The sequence below is a fragment of the Ranitomeya imitator genome, chromosome 1, assembly GCF_032444005.1.
Source record: "Ranitomeya imitator isolate aRanImi1 chromosome 1, aRanImi1.pri, whole genome shotgun sequence".
Taxonomy (NCBI): Eukaryota; Metazoa; Chordata; class Amphibia; order Anura; family Dendrobatidae; genus Ranitomeya; species Ranitomeya imitator.
The window spans coordinates 881,610,825-881,635,310 of record NC_091282.1 but is presented as its reverse complement, the minus strand read 5'-3'; the positions used below and the strand labels follow the sequence as shown (position 1 = coordinate 881,635,310).

Genomic DNA, 24,486 nt, shown 5'->3' with positions numbered 1-24,486 from the left:
AGAGCACTATATGGCAGAGCTATGGGGCAGTATGAACGGTGCAGAGCACTATATGGCAGAGCTATGGGGCAATATGAACGGTGCAGAGCACTATATGGGGCACAGCTATGGGGCAATATGAACGGTGCAGAGCACTATATGGCAGAGCTATGGGGCAATATGAACGGTGCAGAGCACTATATGGCAGAGCTATGGGGCAGTATGAACGGTGCAGAGCACTATATGGGGCACAGCTATGGGGCAATATGAACGGTGCAGAGCACTATTTGGCAGAGCTATGGGGCAGTATGAACGGTGCAGAGCACTATATGGCAGAGCTATGGGGCAGTATGAACGGTGCAGAGCACTGTATGGGGCACAGCTATGGGACAATATGAACGGTGCAGAGCACTGTATGGCAGAGCTATGGGGCAGTATGAACGGTGCAGAGCACTATATGGGGCACAGCTATGGGACAATATGAACGGTGCAGAGCACTATATGGCAGAGCTATGGGGCAGTATGAACGGTGCAGAGCACTATATGGGGCACAGCTATGGGGCAATATGAACGGTGCAGAGCACTATATGGCAGAGCTATGGGGCAATATGAACGGTGCAGAGCACTATATGGCAGAGCTATGGGGCAGTATGAACGGTGCAGAGCACTATATGGGGCACAGCTATGGGGCAATATGAACGGTGCAGAGCACTATTTGGCAGAGCTATGGGGCAGTATGAACGGTGCAGAGCACTATATGGCAGAGCTATGGGGCAGTATGAACGGTGCAGAGCACTATATGGGGCACAGCTATGGGGCAATATGAACGGTGCAGAGCACTATATGGCACAGCTATGGGGCAATATGAACGGTGCAGAGCACTATGGCACAGCTATGGGGCAATATGAACGGTGCAGAGCACTATATGGCACAGCTATGGGGCAATATGAATGGTGCAGAGCACTATATGGGGCAGAGCTATGGGGAAATATGAACGGTGCAGAGCACTATATGGCAGCTATGGGGAAATATGAACGGTGCAGAGCACTATATGGCACAGCTATGGGGAAATAATGATCTATTTTTATTTTTGAAATTCACCGGTAAATGCTGCATTTCCACCCTAGGCTTATACTCGAGTCAATAAGTTTTCCCAGTTTTTTGTGGCAAAATTAGGGGGGTCGGCTTATACTCGGGTCGGCTTATACTCGAGTATATACGGTATAATCTTTTTAGAATTTAGTGTATGTTGTTAATTTCCCCAAGACCAATGAATATCGTTTCATCAACAGATCAACGAGGGTTATGTTCTTATATGGTGAAGTGGCGTTTTTACAATCAATATAAAAAAAAAAAAAAAAAAAAAAAAAAAAAAAAGAGGATGTAGCACAGCCAAAAGGAGCAGCTCCCACACCAGACAGAAAACCTACTAAGATCTGCCAATATCTGCACCTCCTGGACAAGAGAAAGACAGATTCCCACTGGCCCCCCTCCACGGCACCTATAAAAGGTCAGTCACTCTATTCCTGGACCACTCCTGAGACCCACGAGGGTCCTGGCCGGCTGCCCACCCACGTGCTGCCCACCCACATGTGCAGCAACACCTGGAGGGACTGCATACCCCACAGCAAAAGCCACTGTGACTAAAGGCACAATACTAGCTGGACACACAAAACCTCCCCCCCACGAAAACACTGCTTACCGGTGCATAGCTGCCTTCCATTCCCTGAACCAGTAAATGGGCCCTAAAAGTCACCAGAAAAAGCAAAGAAAAAAGGTCTCTCCAGCAGTGCTGGAGACCCTACGGCCAGTTGTTGGCAGAGAGCAGAATGCATCATTGGTTTCCTAGTGGCCATTTTAATGAAGCCGTGGGCTGCCGGAGGCGGCGCATGCGCAGATTGGCATCTCGGCTGGGAAAATGGCCACAGGAAGACCAATGATGCAATCCTCTCTGCTCACCGCCAACAACGGGCAGCAGCATCTCCACACTTCTGCCAACTCTGGCTGCCTGAGGAGGAAACCCTGCTCCACCACCGTTGAAACACCCCGGTAAGCCTGCATTCGGACAGCAAGACGCATCTCCCATTTTCCCCTCACATGGGGGAAAAAAGGGCATCTTCTAGTCCGAAAAATATGGTAGATTATACTTGAGCTTGCGGTTTCAAAATGGACAGCAAGTAAAAACACATTGATGTAAAAAGGACAGTCACTCTAAAAGCACATTCACTTTACCTCTCTGCTTTGATGACTTGTAACTTGCACAGGTGATGAAGTTCTATTAACAGTTGAATCAACGTCTGAGGTGGAAGCTGAATATTAAAAAAGAAAATATATATTAAATATAAATATATATATATATATATATATATATATATATATATATATATATATATATATATATATATATATATATATAAAAATATATAAATAATATTGATATATATTTACCGACAACATGCTTTAAATCATTAATGATTTGCTAACTTTCAAGTATCACAATAGCTTTTTACTCCACTACAACTAAATTCTAATATAGCAATGAAACACTGAAAATGAGGAATTTTTGAATGTAAAATGCGGAAAACAGGAAATACAGTACAATACCAAAATGACTTACCGGTAACAGTTGTTTCCTGAACCTGTAACAGCACACCTGAGAGAGGGATTTGCCCACCAAGGACAAGAAACTGACTGAAATAAAAAGGGTGGAGCCTTTCCCCCGCATCAGTTGGGTTACAGAGCACAAGAGGATCTCCAAACCATTATACAGTGGGTATGCAAAGTATTCCGACCCCTTTAAATCTTTCACACTGTTTCATTGCAGCCATTTGGCAAATTCAAAAAAAGTTTATTTTTTTTTTCATTAATGTACACTCTGCACCCCATCTTCACTGGAAAAAAAAACAAATAGACTTTTTTTGTACATTTATTGAAAAAGAAAAACTGAAATATCACATGGTCATAAGTATTCATACCCATTGCTCAGTATTGAGTAGAAACACCCTTTTGAGCTAGTACAGCCATGAGTCTTCTTGGGAATGATGCAACAAGTTTTTCACACCTGGATTTGGGGATCCTCTGCCATTCTTCCTTGCAGATCCTCTCCAGTTCCGTCAGGTTGGATGGTGAACAGCCATTTTCGGGTCTCTCCAGAGATGCTCAATTGGATTTAGGTCAGGGCTCTGGCTGGGCCAGTCAAGAATGGTCACAAAGTTGTTCTGAGGCCACTCCTTTGTTATTTTAGCTGTGTGCTTAGGATCATTGTCTTGTTGGAAGGTGAACCTTCAGCCAAGTCTGAGGTCCAGAGCACTCTGGAAGAGGTTTTCATCCAGGATATCTCTGTACTTGGCCGCATTCATGTTTCCTTCAATGACAACCAGTCGTCCAGCCCCTGCAGATGAAAAACACCCCCGCAGCATGATGCTGCCACCACGTTTCACTGTTGGGATTGTTTTGGGCAGGTGATGAGCTGTGCCTGGTTTTCTCCACACAGACCTTTTTGGTAATAATTCTAAGCGGTATATCTTTGTCTCATCAGACCAGAGAATCTGATTTCTCAGTCTGGGAGTCCTTTATGTGTTTTTTAGCAAATTCTATGCTGGCTTTCATATGTCTTGCACTCAGGAGAGGCTTCCATCGGGCTACTCTGCCATAAAGGCCCAACTGGTGGAGGGCTGCAGTGATAGTTGACTTTGTGGAACTTTCTCCCTACTGCATCTCTGGAGCTCGGCCACAGTGATCTTGGGGTTCTTTTTTACCTCTCTCACCAAGGCTCTTCTCCCACAATTGCTCAGTTTGGCAAAATGGCCAGGTCTAGGAAGACTTCTGGTGGTCCCAAACTTCTTCCATTTAGTCATTAAGGTTGAAGGAAGACTTTAAAGTCCATCTTGTTCAACCCATAGTCTAACCTAACATGCCCTAACATGTTGATCCAGAGGAAGGGAAGGAAAAAATAAACCCATGTGGCAAACAGTAAGCTCTACATTGGGGAAAAAAATTCCTTCCCGACTCCACATACGGCAATCAGACTAGTGCCCTGGATCAATGCCCTATCTAGGAATCTAGTATATATAACCTGTAACATTATACTTTCAAGAAAGGTATCCAGTCCCCTCAAATTTTAGTAATGAATTGCTCAATACAACATCATACAGCAGAGAGTTCCATAGTCTCACTGCTCTTACAGTAAAGAATCCACGTCTGTGATTATGATTAAACCTTCTTTCCTCCAGACGTAGATGATGCCCCCTTGTCCCCGTCTCAGGTCTACGAGTAGAAAGGTCTCCGTACTGTCCCCTCATATTTTTACATTAAAATAAGATCACCCCTTAGCCTTCATTTTTCCAAACTAAATAGCCCCAAGTGTAATAACCTATCTTCGTATTGCAAACCCCCCAGTCCTCTAATAACCTTAGTCGTTCTTCTCTGCACCCACTCTAGTTCAGCTATATCTTTCTTGTACATCGGAGACCAGAACTGTGCACAGTATTCTAAGTGTGGTCGCACTAGTGACTTGTATAGAGGTAAAATTATGTTCTCCTCATGAGCATCTATGCCTCTTTTAATGCATCCCATTATTTTATTTGCCTTTGTAGCAGCTGCCTGACACTGGCCATTAAATGTGAGTTTGTCGTCCACCCATACTCCCAGGTCTTTTTCATTGATGGTTTTGCCCAGGGTTTTACAATTAAGCACATAATTATATATCTTATTTGCTCTACCCAAGTGCATGACCTTACATTTATCCCCATTAAAGCTCATTTACCATTTATCAGCCCAAGCTTCTAGTTTACATAAATCCTCCTGTAATATAAAATTGTCCTCCTCTGTATTGATTACCCTGCAGAGTTTAGGGTCATCTGCAAATATTGAAATTCTACTCTGTATGCCCCCCTACAAAGGTCATTAATATGTTAAAAAGAATAACTATGTAACCTTGGCCAGATCTGTGCCTTGTCACAATTCTGTCTCTGTGCTCCTTGGCCAGTTCCTTTGACCTAATGATTCTCATTTGGTCTGACATGCACTGTGAGCTGTGAGGTTTTGTATAGACAGGTGTGTGACCCAAAACAAGTCCTATCAGTTTAATTAAACACAGCTGGACTTCATTGAAGGAGTAGAACCATCTCAAGGAGGATCACAAGGAAAGACAGCATGTGACATTCTAACTTTAGGTCCGTCATTATTATTTCTGATATTCAGCTGATAGAGGTTTTCCAAGACCTGGATGAAGAGGGAGAGCCTCCCCCTACGTGTGGATTGACGTTATAGAGAAGATTTTTTTTTACCCCTCTCCTCAGGACCACTGAACATAAGCTTGGGATTTTTCCTGTTGTTATCCTCCCATTTTCTTCTCTCTCCTGGAGGCAGTCCTCTACTATATTTTCTCCTATTTAGATCTGGCATGAAAAAAATAAATAAATAAAATGGGAAAGCACTTTTGTATCCCCAGCCTTTTTTTAGTATATCATCAATTTATTGAATAAAAAGGGACCATCGCAAGGGATATAGCATAGCCTATTTTTTTATTGAAAGTCCCCAGGGCAGCCCTGTAGCCACAAAGCTCACCTAGCTGAAATGGAAAGACCCGATTAACTTGCCGCTTGCCTCACTAAAACTGCCAAAGGCTGCAGCTCCTTGCTTCAATGACAGATTAGCCAGAATTTTATCCCTCAAGGTTCTTATCCTTTAATTGTTCCTCCAGTTGATGCAACCAGAACATTAGTGAATGTGCAGTGTCATGTCTCATCCCCTGATGATGCCAGCCATGTGGCGAAACATGTTGAGGGAACATATGTCATTTTAACCATTGTCCGATTTATCCTATGCAATAGGAATGCAAAAGTAGAATAGGAGGAGTTACTATAATACAACTAAACAGGCAGATTAGGGACAATCTAATACCATCTATCTATGCATTTTAATCCCAACAGTAATAAAAGTTAAAAAGTTTTATGGCCTACAAGAGAGGGATTTCTATTTGGTGCTCTTCTAGGGATTTATTAAGCTTTTGTTCTTTAACCCCTTTACAACATGATATATACGGCGCTGTGCGAGCCGCATTTCTTTAAAGCGCCAATATTTCCGGTCACCACGCTGTATCGCATCCCTGCACATCGCCCCAGAAACTGTACAGCCCCAAGCGTCAGCGATCGCTGTGATTGGCTGACCAATTATGATCAGCCAAATCACAGCAATTTGACAAAGTTGCAAAAAAAAAAAAAAAAATACCAGTGTCACAATGGTTGAGGCGAGTGAGACGTCATATCTCCTGATTAATCCCTTTGGTGCTGATGATTAGTAACAATTGTTTAGCCAATCAGCACCAAAGAGGCAATTAAAATAGTGAACAACACTCAGCTCATCATTCTTACCAGAGTTGGCATGTAAACCCCCTGTGTTACCTTGAGAGAGAAATTCATTGGTGGCCAGTGTGATCCTCCTGCGTTTGATCTCCTGTGCTGGCTGCTGTGTAACTGATCTGAGATCAAATCAGCAGATTCACCAATCCCTGTTCCAATCACCCCATCATCCCCCAACTGTATTTTTTGCACCATTTTCGTATGCATGGCGTTCTGTGTAGAGAATTCGTGCTCTTCCTGTAGCCGCAGCGCTCTGATCACAGTCTGTGCCAGGGGACTTTTCTTTTTTCAGCTAGTTACAGTAGCGGACATCCCATTTTGTCTTAGAAAAAAAAAATTGTTAAGTGGAAGCTTTATAGATAGGGAGGTAGAACATTAGAGTAGCGGACGTCAGTCTTAGAGACGTATGATTTTCTTTTAGAAAAATAAAATTAGTTCCCGGGTAGCTTTATAGGTATTGCAGTAGCGTTTGTCTTCTTCAAAGTTTTTCTTCTACATTTTTCCGTTTTGTTTCCCTCTACTTTTCCTAATAAATCATGTCTTTTAAACAAGCCTCACACAATTACGTGTAAAAGCATCACTTACACACACATATCCAGTGTTTTGAAGAACAAAATAAAAATGGCCCAATTGTCAAAAGACGCTATTCATCAGAGGCGGCATACACTTTCCTTGCCTCCAACACTGATTCAGGCAATGACGAAGATCCAACATTCCTCTATTTTTCTTCCTCATCTAGTGAGACCACCAGCAAGGTGCCCTAGGACCCAGGAAACACCTTCAGTAATTGTTCCCAAAAGGACTCTACCCCCTGAAAAAATGATCAGCCCATTATTTAATCAGCAGCTCAGGAATCCAGTTTGACACCACCGGCCTTCACTGACTGAAATTTGTATGCCCATCAATTTATCACCCCAAATCCCACATCATAATAAGCCAGATGGACCCCTGTAAATACAACAGAAATGACAATTTGGGCAAATGTGCTGCAAACGGGCATAGTCAGCAAACCAGAGCTTCAGCAATATTGTACGGATATACTCATCAGCACCCGGGTATTCTGTAAGGCCATGAAAAGGACATGATTTGAAGTGATCTAAAAAATTGGGCATTATAGTGATAATGAGCAGTGTACTCCCAGACATGATCCTAACTTTGATCGTCTATACAAAATTCAGCCAGTTGCTAACCCCTAAAGCAGAAAATATGCTGAGGAGTACAACCTCCAAAAGGGACATCTGTATAGTTGAATCTCTGGATCATTTCAAAAAGGAGGCCAAGATGCCAACAAAACCTGCCCAGTATGAGGGCAAGGTATGGAATTAGGCTGTGTGCACACATTGCATTTTTTGGTGCAATTTTTCCTTGCAGATTTTCTAGATAAACCTGAAGCAATCCTGATGTCAGCAAAGTAAATGAGAAACCTGAAGTGTCATGCACACGTTTTACCCTTGAATGACACAACATGTGAATAAGATCTAAATATTTAAAAATATATTAGCCAAGTACCAATTAAAAAAATAAATAAATTAGTACAGAACACACTTATAAACTTGAACTTACTTGTCACATTAAAATATTTAGTCACAAAGGAAACAGCAGCATCCCCAGGTTTCAAGTCGGGAACATCTTGAAATCTAAAATTACAAATAAAGTAAGAAGATGCAGGCCAATTTTCTTTTCTTGTTATAATTCGTTTTAACAACCCTGACTTCTATTAGAGGTCTCACGCCACATGGAGGGGATTGGCAGTGTCTCCAATGATAACTACTCCATTAGCCTACTTTCACACATCAGGTTTTTGCCGTCAGGCACAATCCGTCGAATGTTGAAAAAAAAAAAAAAAAAAACAGATCTGTCGCAGATTGTGAAAAACTGATTCAACTGATCCGTTTTTTCGACAGATCCGACTAGCATATCCAGATAATTGGATTTAAAAAAAAAAAATTGGAGCTTCTCAGTTTAACCCCTTTCTGCCATCTGACGTGCGTACTATCCCGTCGAGGTGACCCGGGACTTAATTCTCAGGGACGGGATAGTATGTCATGGCATTTAATGAGACATCGCGACTTAAGTCGCGGTGATCGCATTAAAATTCCGACGCCATCTTACCTCAGGGAAGATGACCTCGGCATCCTGGGGTCTGTCGCCGCCGCCCCCCAACCCTCTCAATCGCTGTGATTGGCTGTTCAATTCTGAACAGCCAATCACAGCCTCTCGTTGGCTGAAACAATGAGGTCCCAGGCTAGGATCGAGTACCTGGCAACGCCAGGCAAAGGCAAAACCCCCCGGATTGGCGCAATTGCCGATCGTGCCAATCGCAAGGCACAGCAGCGGTATTACCGCGATGTGCCCTGCCGGTACCGGCCTGGATCCTGGCTGCAATAGCACCTATCTTAGGCCAGAGCCTAGGATATGCCCAGCAGGGTCTGCAGGAGCTGGTTGGCAAGATCGATGTCATCGACGATCGCGCCAATCACAGGGCACAGCAGTGGTCACGTTGTGACCGCTGTGTGCCCTGCTGGTGACCTGGCTGTGAACTGCCTAGGATCGGAACGATCATAGGCAGTTGCCATGATCACCAGGGCCAGCAGTGATTGGTGGGATCGATGTGATCTCCTCCTGTGCTGGGCCTTGTGGTGCTACAGAAGCCTGTAACACCACAATCCCTGCTGAAGAAAGGCGACAGAAGACAGGCGACAGAAGAAAGAAGAAAGACTACAACCGTAAGTGTTATCAATCCCCCTCTTTTTACTCCCCTCCATCCCTCTTTGCGCCGCCTCCATTCGCACATTTAGCAACCGCCAAGCGTTGATTGGTGACGCAGTTCACCGATCAACACTCATGCTCGCTTTTTTTTCCCTCAGCGCCCTTTGCGCCAACTCCGTACACACATCATGCAGCCGCCAAACTTTGATAAGAAACTCAATTCACTATTCAGAGCTTGTGCCTGCGTTTTTGTTGTTTTTTTTCACCCCCCTTGCACCACACCTGTGCGCACATCCAGTAGCCGCCAAACTTTGAAAAGTGACGCGGTTCACTTATCAGAGCTCTCGTGCCTGCCGTTTTTTTTTTCACATCCCCATTCCCACACCCAGCAGCCACTGAATTTTGATAAGTGACGCGGTTCACTTATCAGAGCTAGGGCCTGCTGTATTAGACTTTTCTTTTCAAAGGTATTTTTTCCCCCTATTTGCTTTTTTTTCCTTTTCAGAATAGTTTGCACCAATCACTATCCCCCCACACGTACACATAGTTATCAATAAAGTACACCCAAGCACCATACTCACAAAAAAAATGTCCCGCTCGTGCAGTTCGTCCCAACAGTGCTATTCATTGGAGGAGGCATATTCTTTCCTTGCCTCCGACACTGATAGCGAGGGAGAGGATCCCACTTTTCTTTACTTTTCCGATGCTTCATCCTCATCTTCTTCCCCCTCTGGTCCTGCGGAACCGCCACGCAGACGCCGCAGGACAGAATATGAGGCAGCGCCCACCATTCCAGAAGATGAAACAGCGCACCCCACTGCAGACCCCATATGGACCTTACCGCCCGAAAATTACGAGCCACTGATTCCTAATTTTGTGGCAGAATCAGTAATCAAGTTTGACAACACCTGCCTTACAGAACTAGACTTTTTCAAAGTCTTTTTCTCTGAGGATTTTGTTAACCTCATGGTGGAGCAAACTAATTTGTATACTCGTCAATTTTTGGAACAAAACTCAGGTTCATCATATTCTAACAGGTCTCCTGTAGACGCAGTTGAAATAATGCAGTTTTGGGGCCTGGTCCTCCATATGGGGATCCTGAAGAAGACAGAATTTCGGCAATATTGGAGTGTTGATATTTTATATAACACTCCAGTGTTCCGAATGGTCATGGCCCGGACGCATTTTGAGGCCATCCATAAGTTCCTGCATTATAACAATAATGCACAGTGTCCCACACGAGATGACCCCAACTTTGACCGTCTGTTCAAAGTTCGGCCAGTCATCGAACACTTCAACAAAAAATTTGCTGAAGTGTATGTGCCTCAAAGGGACATCTGCGTGGATGAGTCCTTACTTGATTTTAAGGGACGGCTCGGATTCAGTCAGTACCTGCCCAGCAAGAGGGCCAGGTACGGAATCAAACTTTATAAGCTGTGTGAGAGTGCCTCAGGGTACACCTACAGCTTTAGAGTATAGGAAGGGAAGGACACTAGAATTGAACCCCCTGAGTGTCCTCCTGTCCTGGGAGTAAGTGGGAAAATTGTGTGGGATTTGGTGCACCCACTGCTGGATAAAGATTATCACCTCTACACTGATCACTTTTACACCAGCATCCCATTCTACAAATCCCTGCGGTACTGTCCGCAAAAATCAGAAAGGCCTGCCGAAGACGCTACTGGGCAGATGCTCAGAAAAGGTGAGAGCAAAGCCCAATGTAGCGACCACCTGCTGGTGGTCAAGTACAAGGACAAGAGGGATGTCCTTCTCTTGACCACCATACATGGTAATGGCAGCGCCCTCAGCACTGTACGGGGTACCTCAACAGAGGTCAGCAAACCGACCTGTGTACTGGGGTACAACAAAAACATGGGGGGCGTTGATCAGTGCTTTGAGAAAGGCCAGGGTGTGGTACAAAAAGCTGGCCGTGCACATTGTACAAATGGCAATGCTCAACACTTTCCTGCTGTCACGATGTGCACGCCACACCTATATGTCATACCTTCATTTACAGGAGGTAGTGGTTAAGGCACTGATATTTGGCACGAGGGAAGGAGCGGGCCCCAGTACTTCAAGAACTGAAGGTGCTAGTATCGTACCAGGTCAGCATTTTTCCAGGTGGTGGTCCCACCAACTGGAAGAAAAGGTAAGTCGCAAAAAAGGTGCAGAGTGTGCTATAAAAGGGGAATACGCAAGGACACCACTTATCAATGAGACACCTTCCCCGAAAAACCTGGCCTGTGTATGAAGATTGCTTCAACTTGTACCACACCTCCATGTTTTTTTTTATTTAAATAGATTTTTATTGAGAATAAACATGAACATTACATTTTATGCATCTTCCAGTATATTACAAAGTTTCTTCATTTTCCAAACCCCCAACAATCCCAACAAACCCCAAACCTCCCCCTCCCATGACAGCTCCTTCCCAATTATACTTTTATTACCAGTATTGATGGCTCTTTGAGCCGCTTGACTCACTTATTCCTCTAACAATCTCCCCCCTTCAAAGGCCCTCATCCTCCCATTTCCCATACCTACTCATCCCAGCTCGAGCCACATTTTGTCAAACATTTCTGTTTTCCCACGTCTTTTGTAGACCTCCTTTTCCAGATTGAGACCATGTTTAACATATTTCAGGAATTCACCCCTCGTAGGCGGCTCCTCCTTAATCCAATTCCTTGCTATCACCTTCCGAGCCATATATAATAGCCTAGCTATTGCCATCTTCCAGGTGTTATCCACTCTAATTTCCTCCACATATCCCAGTAGGCACACCATCGGATCTCTCGGCACTCTGCATTTATACGCCCCTTCCACACAGCTCAGTACTACCAGCCAAAAAGCAACCAGTCTTGGACATGTCCACATCATGTGGTATATTCCTGCATTCTCAGTCCTACATCTCGGACATTCAGAGTCAGCACGCAACCCTGCTCTATGTAACACTTCCGGTGATTTATAGACTCTGTGCAAGATGTACAGCTGCGATAGTCTATACGGCTCGCTTAGTGACACTCGTGGAACCCACTCCAACACAGACTCCCAGGTTTCATTCTCCATTGGGCCTAAATCTCTTTCCCACTTAGCTCTCGCTTTTAGAGGGAAATCCAGCAAATATGCATGCAGTAGGTCCTTATAGAGGGTGGAAATGACTCCCCTTGTGGACCCATCCTCACACACGTATTCCAAGACTATGTCCTCTTGGATCCTGATACCATCGCCCTTGTTTTGAGCTCTAAAAGCATGCTTCATCTGGGCATATTGATACTCCCCATTCGGTCTCAATCCAAACTCCCCCTGCAGCTGCGAAAAGGATTTTAACACTCGTTGTTGAATTATCTGAGCAACAAAATAGATTCCTTTAGCCTGCCACTCTGTCAGCACTCCCAGAGCCGCAAACTCTACCAAATTATTATTAAGCCATATTGGTGTAAATTTAGTCAGTCCCGTAACGCCCCGAATCTGTCGCAGTCTGGTCCATAGTTTACGTATCAAAAACATAGTTGGATACCTTTTCCCCAATACGCCCAAGGAGCCATCCTCCAGACACTGCACCACCGGTTGTCGGTTTGTCACCCCCTCCATCAAGTGTTGTACTGCACTGGAGGACGCCTCCCGCGCCCAGCCCTTCAAATGCTGACTTTGGGCTGCAAGAAAATATAACTCAGGGTTGGGCAAAGCCAACCCTCCATCTTCTTTGGGTCGCTGAAGCGTCTCCAGGCTAATACGCGGGTATTGCCTCCCCCATATCAGGCTTCTAAAAAGAGCATTAATCTGCCGGAATTTCCCACGTGGAATCCAAACTGGCGCATTATGGAGGACGTAGAGTATTTTGGGCATCAGAACCATTTTAATAAGATTAACCCTACCCACCACCGATAGGTGTAACTTGTTCCACGCATCTACTTTTGCCTTAAGCACGCCCATGAGTGGAGTCAAATTCCTACACAAAAACTCCGTAACTGGCATCGAGATCCATATTCCCAGGTATTTAAAAAGGGATGCCACCTTAAGTCTCCCCTCTCCCAATGGCTCACTCCCATTCTCCTCCACCCCATCCACATCAAAGAGGACCGATTTATCCCAGTTTATCCTCAGCCCCGACAAGGCTCCAAATTTCTCAATGATCTCGATGGCCCCTTTCAAGGAGTCATCCGGGTCCGCCAGGAACAGTAAAATGTCGTCCGCATATAGCGCAATCTTCTCCTCAACACTCCCATATCTGAACCCAGGGACCTCATCCGACTGTCGAATCTTGGCGGCCAGTGGCTCCACAGCTAGAGCAAACAGAAGGGGCGAAAGTGGGCATCCCTGCCTCGTACCTCTGGCCAACTTTATAGGCTGAGAAAGTTCCCCATTCACTCTGATTCTAGCTGTCGGTAATGAATATAGCAATTGAATCCACGACACAAATTGCGGTCCAATACCCATACACTTCAACACCCGCCAGAGATATCCCCACTCCACACTATCAAACGCCTTATGGGCATCCAAGGACGCAACAACCCTCCGGCCACAATTATCAGACTTCAGCTGCAGATTCATATACAGCCTCCGCAGATTAACCGCTGTAGACCTGTCAGGCATAAAGCCGGACTGATCCGAATGTACAAGGTTAGTAATGACACTGGACAAACGGGAAGCTAACACCCTGGCCAAGAGCTTGACATCGATGGTTAACAGAGAGATTGGGCGATATGACTCAGGTTTCCCCAGATCCTTATCTTCCTTCGGAATAACCACTATAATGGCTTCCCTCATAGATGCTGGGAGATACCCCTGGCACCCAGCCTCCTCCAGTACTAGCTTTAATCTGGGAATCAACACCTCCCCTAGGCTTTTATAGATTTCGGCTGGTAACCCATCGACTCCAGGTGCCTTCCCATTGGCCATAGACTTCAGCGCCCGACTCAGTTCCTCCTCAGTGATAGGGGCATCGAGGCTCACCCTATCCTCCTCACTCAATTTCGGGAGACCCAGACTCTCCAGGAAAGTCTCCGTATCTCCGACTGACTCATTGACCCTGGAGGAATATAAGTCAGCGTAAAAGTCCGCAAAGACCTTTATAATTTCAGGTGTTTCAGATATCCTGCTCCCCCCATCCGAAACCAACGAGTGTACATATGAGGTACTACGCTGAGCAGAAGCTACCACCGATAGCATGTGACCCACTGTTTCTCCCTCCTGAAAATAAGTCACCCTTTGAAACTCCCGCTTCCTTTCAGCTTTTCCCAGCAGAATCTTCTCCATATGAGTTTGCGCTGTTCTCAACCTTTTCCCTGCCTCGGAAGTCCCCAACACTACCATCTAGTCCTCTGCAGCCTTCAACTCCTCCACCGCCGCTCTCTCTGCCTCCCTCGTCTTCCGCTTACACCTACTAATGTCTCTAAATAGTAGCCCTCTCAGGTACGCTTTCATTGCATCCCAAACAGTTAGAGCATCTGTACTCCCATCATTTAAAGCAAAGAATTCCGTCACCTCCTTCCCTATACTTTCCAAGTCAATACTATGTAACCAGTTGGGATGGATCTTCAATTCTCTCCCGCCTACGGTTCGTGTCCCCAACAACCTAACCTCCACCTCAATTGGACTGTGGTCTGAAAGGGCCCTCGGCAGATAATGCACCTCCCCCACCATTGTGTCCATCAGACAGTTACCCAGCGCCATATCAATTCTGGACAGCGTAGCATGAGCCGGTGAGTAGCACGAGTACCCTCTCTCCCCAACATGTCTAACTCTCCATAGATCAATCATGCCTATTTCACGCACATAGGTACCAAATGTTGTAATGTGCCCCTCCGACCTGTTCTGGGTGTTCTTATTTTTATCCCAAAAGTCGTCACAAATATTGTTCAAATCCCCAATAATTAAAAGTGGTAGCGGTCCCCATCGTTCCACCTTCTCCAACACCTCCCTAATCTTCTTACTTGAATATGGAGGTGGAATATACATTGCCGCGACACACACTCTCACTCCATATAATATACACTGTATCACCACATACTGACCCTCAGCATCCACGCATACCTTCACCTCTTCATACTGCACTCCCACCGGCACCAACACGGACACACCCCTTGAGTACGTCGAAAAGGTAGAGCGATACCCTTTCTGAATCCATCGTCTATTTAGTACGTCCACCTTCTCCCGTATCAAGTGCGTCTCTAGCAAGCATATCATAGAGGCCCGTTGATCCTTCGCATACTGCAGCTCTCTTAGACTTATCCGCCAGACCTCTCACATTCCAACTCAAAATCTTAAAGCGGTCCCCTATTATGTGACTCATCATCTTTAGTTATGTCGTTACTCCCAGTTCTGAGCTGTCTAACTTCCCTCCCATCCCTTACCCCCCCTCCCTCTAGCCCCCCCCCCCCCCCAATACTATACATTCTGCCTCTTATCAAGAGTGGGGCACCATCACCCATTGCGAACACTCTTGTTAACGTAACCTTCTCCTTCCGCCTCCCGCTACCGTTTATAACAGAATTCGGCGCAATTCTTAAAAGACTAAAATATTTCAACATGTATTAAATTACAACTGCAAGAAACTAAGAAAACTTTTAGTACGCTGCACCCCCTTCCTCCCTCGCACTTCTCCACCGTTTCAGCACTCCCAGTGCGTTCCCTGAGTAATGCCCAGCACCACTCTCAAACCTTCACATCACAATTACCATTGTACTATCAATCTTTTCCTTTTTTTAAAAAAGTAAAGTACCTCCCGACCGACCCACCCCGTATTTTCAATCTCCTTTCCCTTTAAGCCTTTTAGCATTGAGATCTATCCACTAGGTAGCGTCCTCCGGCGTCTGGAAAAAATGAATCTTATCCAACGCCACCACTCTCAGTCGTGCCGGAAACATCATGGAGTATTGCACTCCCAGTTCCCTCAGTCGTCTCTTGATACCCGTGAACATCATCCGTTGTTTCTGTACCAGGGCGGAATAGTCGGGGTAGATAGCAATTCTTTGACCTCCAATAGTCAAATCCGTCATGTCTCTAGCCTTCCTCAGGATAATGTCTCTGTAGTTTAGGATTTTGGCAAGCATGGTACGGGGACTTGCTCCAGGGACAGGTGGTTTCGGTGGGACCCTGTGGGCTCTCTCTACCGCAAATACTTTTGTCAGTGCTGCATCACCAAAAGTCTCAAGGAGCCAGCTTTCAATATACTCCGTGGGATTCCTCCCCTCAGTTTTTTCAGGGATACCCACTATACGAATGTTATTTCTTCTGTACCTATTCTCCAGATCCTCATTTTTTGCAGCTAGCTCCGATATTGCTTGAGTAAACTTCTTCTCCGCTTTCTGCAGCTGCACTATATGATCTTCTGCAGTGCTCACTCTTTCCTCCACATTCCCCACGTTTGTCAATCTTCTGCAGGGCTGCATTTATCTTGGCTGTATCCCCTTTGACCTCCTGTAGCTGCTGGGTCAGGGATTGTTTGCATGATGACACCAGTGCAAAAACGTCTCTAAGGGTGGGCTCTGCTCCTGGCTCCTTATCTTCAGATCCCCCTACTACCACCGCCATGCCACTATCCCTGCTCCCCTGCTGTACCTCTTGCTCCTCTGCTGGGCTTTCCTCCTCCCCTTCTGTGTCCGTGTCTGCTCCAGCGTCCTCCTCTGCTTTTTCTGCGTTCACACCTCCATGTTTTACTAATTTACTTTACAGGAAATAGATTAGTTCCAAAGGGGGCACATCTAGATAAGTTCCTTGGGGGTCTACTTTCCAAAATAATGTAACTTGTGTGTTTTTTTTCCTGTTTAGGCACATCAGGGGCTCTGCAAACGGAGCATGATGCCTGTAGACCATTCCACCAAAACAAAACATTCCAAAATATAACTACTTCCCTTTTGAGCCCCAACGTGTGCCCAAACAGTTTTTTCCCTCATATGGGGTACCAGCGTACTTAGGACAAATTGGACAACAAGATTTGAGGTCCAATTTCTCCTGTTACACTTGGGGAAATAAAAAAATTGGGGACTAAAAGATTATTTTCGTGGGCAAAAAAAAGATAGGATTTTTTATGTTCACGCCCGGGCATTATAAACTTTAGTGAAACACTTGGGGGTTCAAAGTTCTCACCACACATCCAGATAAGTTCCTTAAGGGGTCTAGTTTCCAAAATGGGGTCACTTGTTGGGGGTTCTACTGTTTAGGCTCATCAGGGGCTCGTCAAACAGAACATGACGGCCGCAGAATATTCCATCAAAGCCTGCATTTCAAAACATCACTACTTCCCTTCCGAGCCCTGTTGTGTGCCCAAACAGTAGTTTTCTCCCACATATGCGGTACCAGTGTACTCCGGAAAAATTGTACAACAATTTTTGGGGTTCAATTTCTCCTCTTACCCTTGGAAAAATAAAAAAATTGGGGACTAGAAAATCAGTTTAGTTGGGGGAAAGAAAAAAAAAAAAATGATGTATATTTTTTATAAACGCCCGGGCATTATTAACCTCTGTGAAGCCCCTGGCGGTTCAAAGTACTCATCACACATCTAGATAAGTTCCATAATGGGTCTAGTTTCCAAAATGGGGTCACTTGTGGGGGGTTTCCACTGTTTCGGCACATCAGGGGCTCTTCAAACGCGACATGGCGTCTGATCGCAATTCCAGCCAATTTTAGGTTGAAAAAAATCAAACGGCGCTCGTTCCTTTCTGAGCCCTGCCGTGCACCCAAACAGTGGTTTCCCGCCACATATGGGGTATCAGCGTACTCAGGACAAATTGGACAACAACTTTTAGGGTCCAATTTCTCCTGTTACCCTTGGAAAAATAAAAAAAATTGTTGCTAAAAGATCATTATTGTGACTAAAGTTAAATTATCATTTTTTCCTTCCACGTTGCTTCTGCTCCTGTGAAACAACTGAAGGGTTAGTAAACTTCTTGAATGTGGTTTTGATCAGCTGGAGGGGTGCATTTTAGAATGGTGTCACCTTTGGGTATTTTCTGCCATATAGACCCCTAAATGTGACTTCAAATGTGAGGTGGTCCTTAAAAAAAAAAAATGGTTTTGTAAATTTTGTTGTAAAAATCAGAAAAATCGCTAGTAACCCTTATAACTTCCTAACAAAAAAAAAAATAAAAAATTGTGTTTCCAAAATTGTTCTGATGTAAAGTAGACTTGTGGGAAATGTTTTTTATTAACTATATTGTGAAAATTGCAAATTTTTCCAAATTTTCGCCAAATTTCCGGTTTTTTTTTTACACAAATAAATGCAAGTTACATTAAAGAAATTTTACCACATTTTACCACTATCATGAAGTACAATATGTCACGAGAAAAATCTCAGCATCGCCAAGATCCGTTGAAGCATTCCAGAGTTAGAACCTCATAAAGGGACAGTGGTCAGAATTGTAAAAATTGGCCCGGTCATTAACGTGCGAACCACCTTTGGGGGATAAGGGGTTAAAAAAAAAAAAACTGAATCCGGAGAAGGAATCGGTCATTTACCGGACCCAGCACCTTCCGGCTACCATAGGCTTCCATTCTAGCAAAAAGCTGTGTACGCTTTTTCCAGACGACAGAAACTACATTTTTGTCGCATTCCGCAAAAACTGGACGAAATGTAAGGTCCTCCGGCGCTAATACAAGACTATGGGGGAAAAACGGATCCGGCGGCATCTTTCGCCGCATCCAGTTTTTTCTAAGTTTGCCGGATTGAGCATGATGGCGAAAGACGGATGTGTGAAAGTAGCTTAGAAAATAGGCTTTCTGAAGGACTAAAAATATTGAAGCTCTTAATGAAATATATTGATACTCATGATATACAATTATAATTAGTGATAAGAACTTGGTGGGTGATACACTGCTGAGCTGGCAGTCAGTCAGTGCCGGGGCATGAATACAGTGGCCACTCACTGTATACTGAGCCAGAGGCTACCAGGAAAAAAGTTAATTTCCCCCCCAACTGGGCTTTTCACACAATAGCCACATGGCCTTAGAAACCCATCAACCTGCAGATTAACCCCATATCTGCAGGGCAATAGTCTGATCGATGCCTTTTAAAATTATTCTGCTGCTAATATGTTAATTTCTAATATCTCCGCAACAGGAATGCAAAGCTAAAAGGGGGTGTGGATGTCCCAGATAACCCCCTTTAAATGTTAGCCATGCCTTAAAAACTGTCAGCAGGTTATTGCTACGTCATCTGAGAGCAGTCTGATGTAGGTAAAGAGAAGCTAAATCCAACTATGTATCACTTCGGTTACTGGGTGGAGCCATTCTCACACAGTTTTTAAATTTAGCAATGAAGCAGAGCTGAGAAAGCTAACCCCGCCCACACCAGGCTCTGTATATACAATATCCATAGAAAGTGAGCTGCTTATAACACGAGGGGGAATGTTGGAGCAAGGCTAAGTAACCAGCTAGTCACAGCAATAATAAGCCCTTGGTGCTAAAATTATCATTGTAAGCAAACAAAACCTCAAACCTTGACAAGAAATGGCATCCCCGAAATCTGTGATTTACCCCCTACCTCATTCAGTCTTCAGCTTACATAGCAAAAACCTGCTGACAGATCCCCTTTAACACTTGCAGAGTGCTGTTACTACAAATATAAAACATTTAAAATATTCAAAGACTTACCTATTTCCACAATATCGCGGCCTATAGCTTTGTTTCTTCTGTTGAAGAAAAACAATTCAGAAGTATTTAGGATTTTACATTCAGGGCACTATGAAGCAAAATTAAAGCCAACTTGTCACAATGAAAATCCACCGGTAGCAAGTTAGGGCTCACTCAGACATCATTTTCCAGTACGACCTTAATCCATGTTTTTAACGGAATTTGCATACCTGAGTATTACTGCACACTAAGGGATCCATGCCAAAACACTGAGACATTAATTTTAATCCAAGGCACAGATCAAATTAGTAATTGGAGGTCTATGGATCCACGGTTTTACTTTGTTTTATTAAACAGACAGCATTTGGATGCCATCCGAGTGCTGTTCAATATTCATGTTTGTTTGACAGGAGATGAGGAAATAGGCTCTTCAACGAAGGGGACTTGAATTCAAGCACTACCTATGGATGTAGAACCCCAAGTCAATATCAACCCTTTGATGAGCCATTTCAATCTACTAATCTGATTTTGCACAAAATTGTACATTAAACATCAGTAATATCTCACAGCAGTGACTTATAGCAGCTAGGTGTGAAGGAATTCATGAAGTAGGGACCAGCATACAGCCAAGCATTGTCAGCCCTCATTCCGTATATTTCTCATTTCTCTGTTACGGTGCCTCTATGTACCCCATTTACCCAAAAATAAGACAGTGTCTTGTATTCGTTTTTGCTCCCAAAGATGCACTAGGTCTAATTTAAGGATGTCTTATTTTATGTGATGTGCTAATTCTGGGGCGGCTGTGTGTTTCTATTTTTTGTCTTGAACAGCCAACACTGGACTGTCCCAGCCTTATAATATGGTAGCGCCCAGCTTTATCTGTGCTGGTTTTAAATAGTAGGGGGTCCCTACGCATTTTTTTAATTTAATATGTAAAAGAAAAAACAGTATCTATTTATCTCTGTAATTTCTATGCTGCATTTCATGTCATACAGGTCCCATACACATCAGGGTTCCCATACACATTAGGAGCCCCCACACACATTAGGAGCCCCCACACACACACACACATTAGGAGCCCACACACACACACACATTAGGAGCCCCCACACACACACATTAGGAGCCCCCACACACACACATTAGGAGCCCACACACACACACACACACACATTAGGAGCCCCCACACACACATTAGGAGCCCCCACACACACACATTAGGAGCCCCCACACACACACATTAGGAGCCCCCACACACACACACACATTAGGAGCCCCCACACACACACATTAGGAGCCCCCACACACATTAGGAGCCCCCACACACATTAGGAGCCCCCACACACATTAGGAGCCCCCACACACATTAGGAGCCCCCACACACATTAGGAGCCCCCACACACATTAGGAGCCCCCACACACATTAGGAGCCCCCACACACATTAGGAGCCCCCACACACATTAGGAGCCCCCACACACATTAGGAGCCCCCACACACATTAGGAGCCCCCACACACATTAGGAGCCCCCACACACATTAGGAGCCCCCACACACATTAGGAGCCCCCACACACATTAGGAGCCCCCACACGTGGCAAAAGTAGGTGCCTCGGCTTATATGGTACATATATTTGAGAGTATACACCGTGTTTCAAATTATTATGCAAATTGGATAAGTGTCAAAGATTTAATGGTTGTTTTTCAAATAAACACATGGATGGTATTGTGTCTCAGGGCTCAATGGATCACTGAAATCAATCTTAACCCCTTCATGACCCAGCCTATTTTGACCTTAAAGACCTTGCCGTTTTTTGCAATTCTGACCAGTGTCCCTTTATGAGGTAATATCTCAGGAACGCTTCAACGGATCCTAGCGGTTCTGAGATTGTTTTTTCGTGACATATTGGGCTTCATGTTAGTGGTAAATTTAGGTCAATAAATTCTGCGTTCATTTGTGATAAAAACGGAAATTTGGTGAAAATTTTGAAAATTTCGCAATTTTCACATTTTTAATTTTTATTCTGTTAAACCAGAGAGATATGTGACACAAAATAGTTAATAAATAACATTTCCCACATGTTTACTTTACATCAGCACAATTTTGGAAACAAAATTTTTTTTTGTTAGGAAGTTATAAGGGTTAAAATTTGACCAGCGATTTGTCATTTTTACAACAAAATTTACAAAACCATTTTTTTTTAGGGACCACCTCACATTTGAAGTCAGTTTGAGGGGTCTATATGGCTGAAAATACCCAAAAGTGACACCATTCTAAAAACTGCACCCCTCAAGGTACTCAAAACCACATTCAAGAAGTTTATTAACCCTTCAGGTGCTTCACAGCAGCAGAAGCAACATGGAAGGAAAAAATGAACATTTAACTTTTTAGTCACAAAAATTATCTTTTAGCAACAATTTTTTTATTTTCCCAATGGTAAAAGGAGAAACTGAACCACGAAAGTTGTTGTCCAATTTGTCCTGAGTACGCTGATACCTCATATGTGGGGGTAAACCACTGTTTGGGCGCACGGCAGGGCTTGGAAGGGAAGGAGCGCCATTTGACTTTTTGAATCAAAAATTGGCTCCACTCTTTAGCGGACACCATGTCACGTTTGGAGAGCCCCCGTGTGCCTAAAAATTGGAGCTCCCCCACAAGTGACCCCATTTTGGAAACTAGACCCCCCAAGGAACTTACCTAGATGCATAGTGAGCACTTTGAACCCCCAGGTGCTTCACAAATTGATCTGTAAAAATGAAAAAGTACTTTTTGTTCACAAAAAAATTCTTTTCGCCTCAATTTTTTCATTTTCACATGGGCAGTAGGATAAAATGGATCATAAAATTTGTTGGGCAATTTCTCCCGAGTACGCCGATACCTCATATGTGGGGGTAAACCACTGTTTGGGCACTCGGCAGGGCTCGGAAGGGAAGGCGCGCCATTTGACTTTTTGAATGGAAAATTAGCTCCAATTGTTAGCGGACACCATGTCGCGTTTGGAGAGCCCCTGTGTGCCTAAACATTGGAGCTCCCCCACAAGTGACCCCATTTTGGAAACTAGACCCCCCAAGGAACTTATCTAAATGCATATTGAGCACTTTAAACCCCCAGGTGCTTCACAGAAGTTTATAACGCAGAGCCATGAAAATAAAAAATAATTTTTCTTTCCTCAAAAATGATTTTTTAGCCTGGAATTTCCTATTTTGCCAAGGATAATAGGAGAAATTGGACCCCAAATATTGTTGTCCAGTTTGTCCTGAGTAGGCTGATACCCCGTATGTGGGGGTAAACCACTGTTTGGGCGCACGGCAGGGCTCGGAAGGGATGGCACGCCATTTGGCTTTTTAAATGGAAAATTAGCTCCAATCATTAGCGGACACCATGTCACGTTTGGAGAGCCCCTGTGTGCCTAAACATTGGAGATTCCCCAGAAATGACCCCATTTTGGAAACTAGACCCCCAAAGGAACTAATCTAGATGTGTGGTGAGGACTTTGAACCCCCAAGTGCTTCACAGAAGTTTATAACGCAGAGCCATGAAAATAAAAAAAAAAAAAATATTTTCTCAAAAATGATCTTTTAGCCTGCAATTTTTTATTTTCCCAAGGGTAACAGGAGAAATTGGACCCCAAAAGTTGTTGTCCAGTTTCTCCTGAGTACGCTGATACCCCATGTGTGGGGGTAAACCACTGTTTGGGCACACGTCGGGGCTCAGAAGGGAAGTAGTGACGTTTTGAAATGCAGACTTTGATGGAATGCTCTGTGGGCGTCACGTTGCGTTTGCAGAGCCCCTGATGTGGCTTAACAGTAGAAACCCCCCACAAGTGACCCCATTTTGGAAACTAGACCCCGAAAGGAACTTATCTAGATGTGTGGTGAGCACTTTGAACCCCCAAGTGCTTCACAGACGTTTACAACGCAGAGCCGTGAAAATAAAAAATCATTTTTCTTTCCTCAAAAATTTTGTTTTAGCAAGCATTTTTTTAGATTCACAAGGGTAACAGGAGAAATTGGACCCCAGTAATTGTTGCGCAGTTTATCCTGAGTATGCTGGTACCCCATATGTGGGGATAAACCACTGTTTGGGCACACGTCAGGGCTCGGAAGTGAGGGAGCACCATTTGACTTTTTGAATACGAGATTGGCTGGAATCAATGGTGGCGCCATGTTGCGTTTGGAGACCCCTGATGTGCCTAAACAGTGGTAACCCCTCAATTCTACCTCCAACACTAACCCCCCCCACACCCCTAACCCTAATCCCAACTGTAGCCATAACCCTAATCACAACCCTAATTCCAACCCTAACCCTAAGGCTATGTGCCCACGTTGCGGATTCGTGCGAGATATTTCCGCACCATTTTTGAAAAATCCGCGGGTAAAAGGCACTGCGTTTTACCTGCGGATTTTCCACGGATTTCCAGTGTTTTTTGTGCGGATTTCACCTGCGGATTCCTATTGAGGAACAAGTGTAAAACGCTGCGGAATCCGCACAAAGAATTGACATGCTGCGGAAAATACAACGCAGCGTTTCCGCGCGGTATTTTCCGCACCATGGGCACAGCGGATTTGGTTTTTCATACGCTTACATGGTACTGTAAACCTGAGGGAACACTGCTGCCAATCCGCAGCCAAATCCGCACCGTGTGCACATGGCCTAATTCTAAAGGTATGTGCACATGCTGCGGAAAAGCAGCAGTTTCCCATGAGCTTACAGTTCAATGTAAACCTATGGGAAACAAAAATCGCTGTACACACGCTGCGGAAAAACTGCACGGAAACGCAGCGGTTTACATTCCGCAGCATGTCACTTCTTTGTGCGGATTCCGCAGCGGTTTTACAACTGCTCCAATAGAAAATCGCAATTGTAAAACCG

General features: G+C 44.4%; 1 protein-coding gene across 4 annotated transcripts in view; it reads right to left on the bottom strand.

The window, feature by feature from the left end:
• Positions 1-24,486, bottom strand: part of CENPC (centromere protein C) — a 365,318-nt gene that overhangs the window by 287,475 nt on the left and 53,357 nt on the right. For 2 of the 4 annotated variants that reach the window (XM_069743120.1, XM_069743124.1), the window contains 3 exons: positions 19,638-19,675; positions 7,905-7,978; positions 2,212-2,288 (listed from right to left, as the gene is read on the bottom strand). In XM_069743120.1, coding sequence (XP_069599221.1) covers positions 2,212-2,288; positions 7,905-7,978; positions 19,638-19,675 — 189 coding nt within the window. The remainder of the gene's footprint in view (positions 1-2,211; positions 2,289-7,904; positions 7,979-19,637; positions 19,676-24,486) is intronic. The other 2 variants (XM_069743122.1, XM_069743123.1) reach the window with 2 other exon arrangements.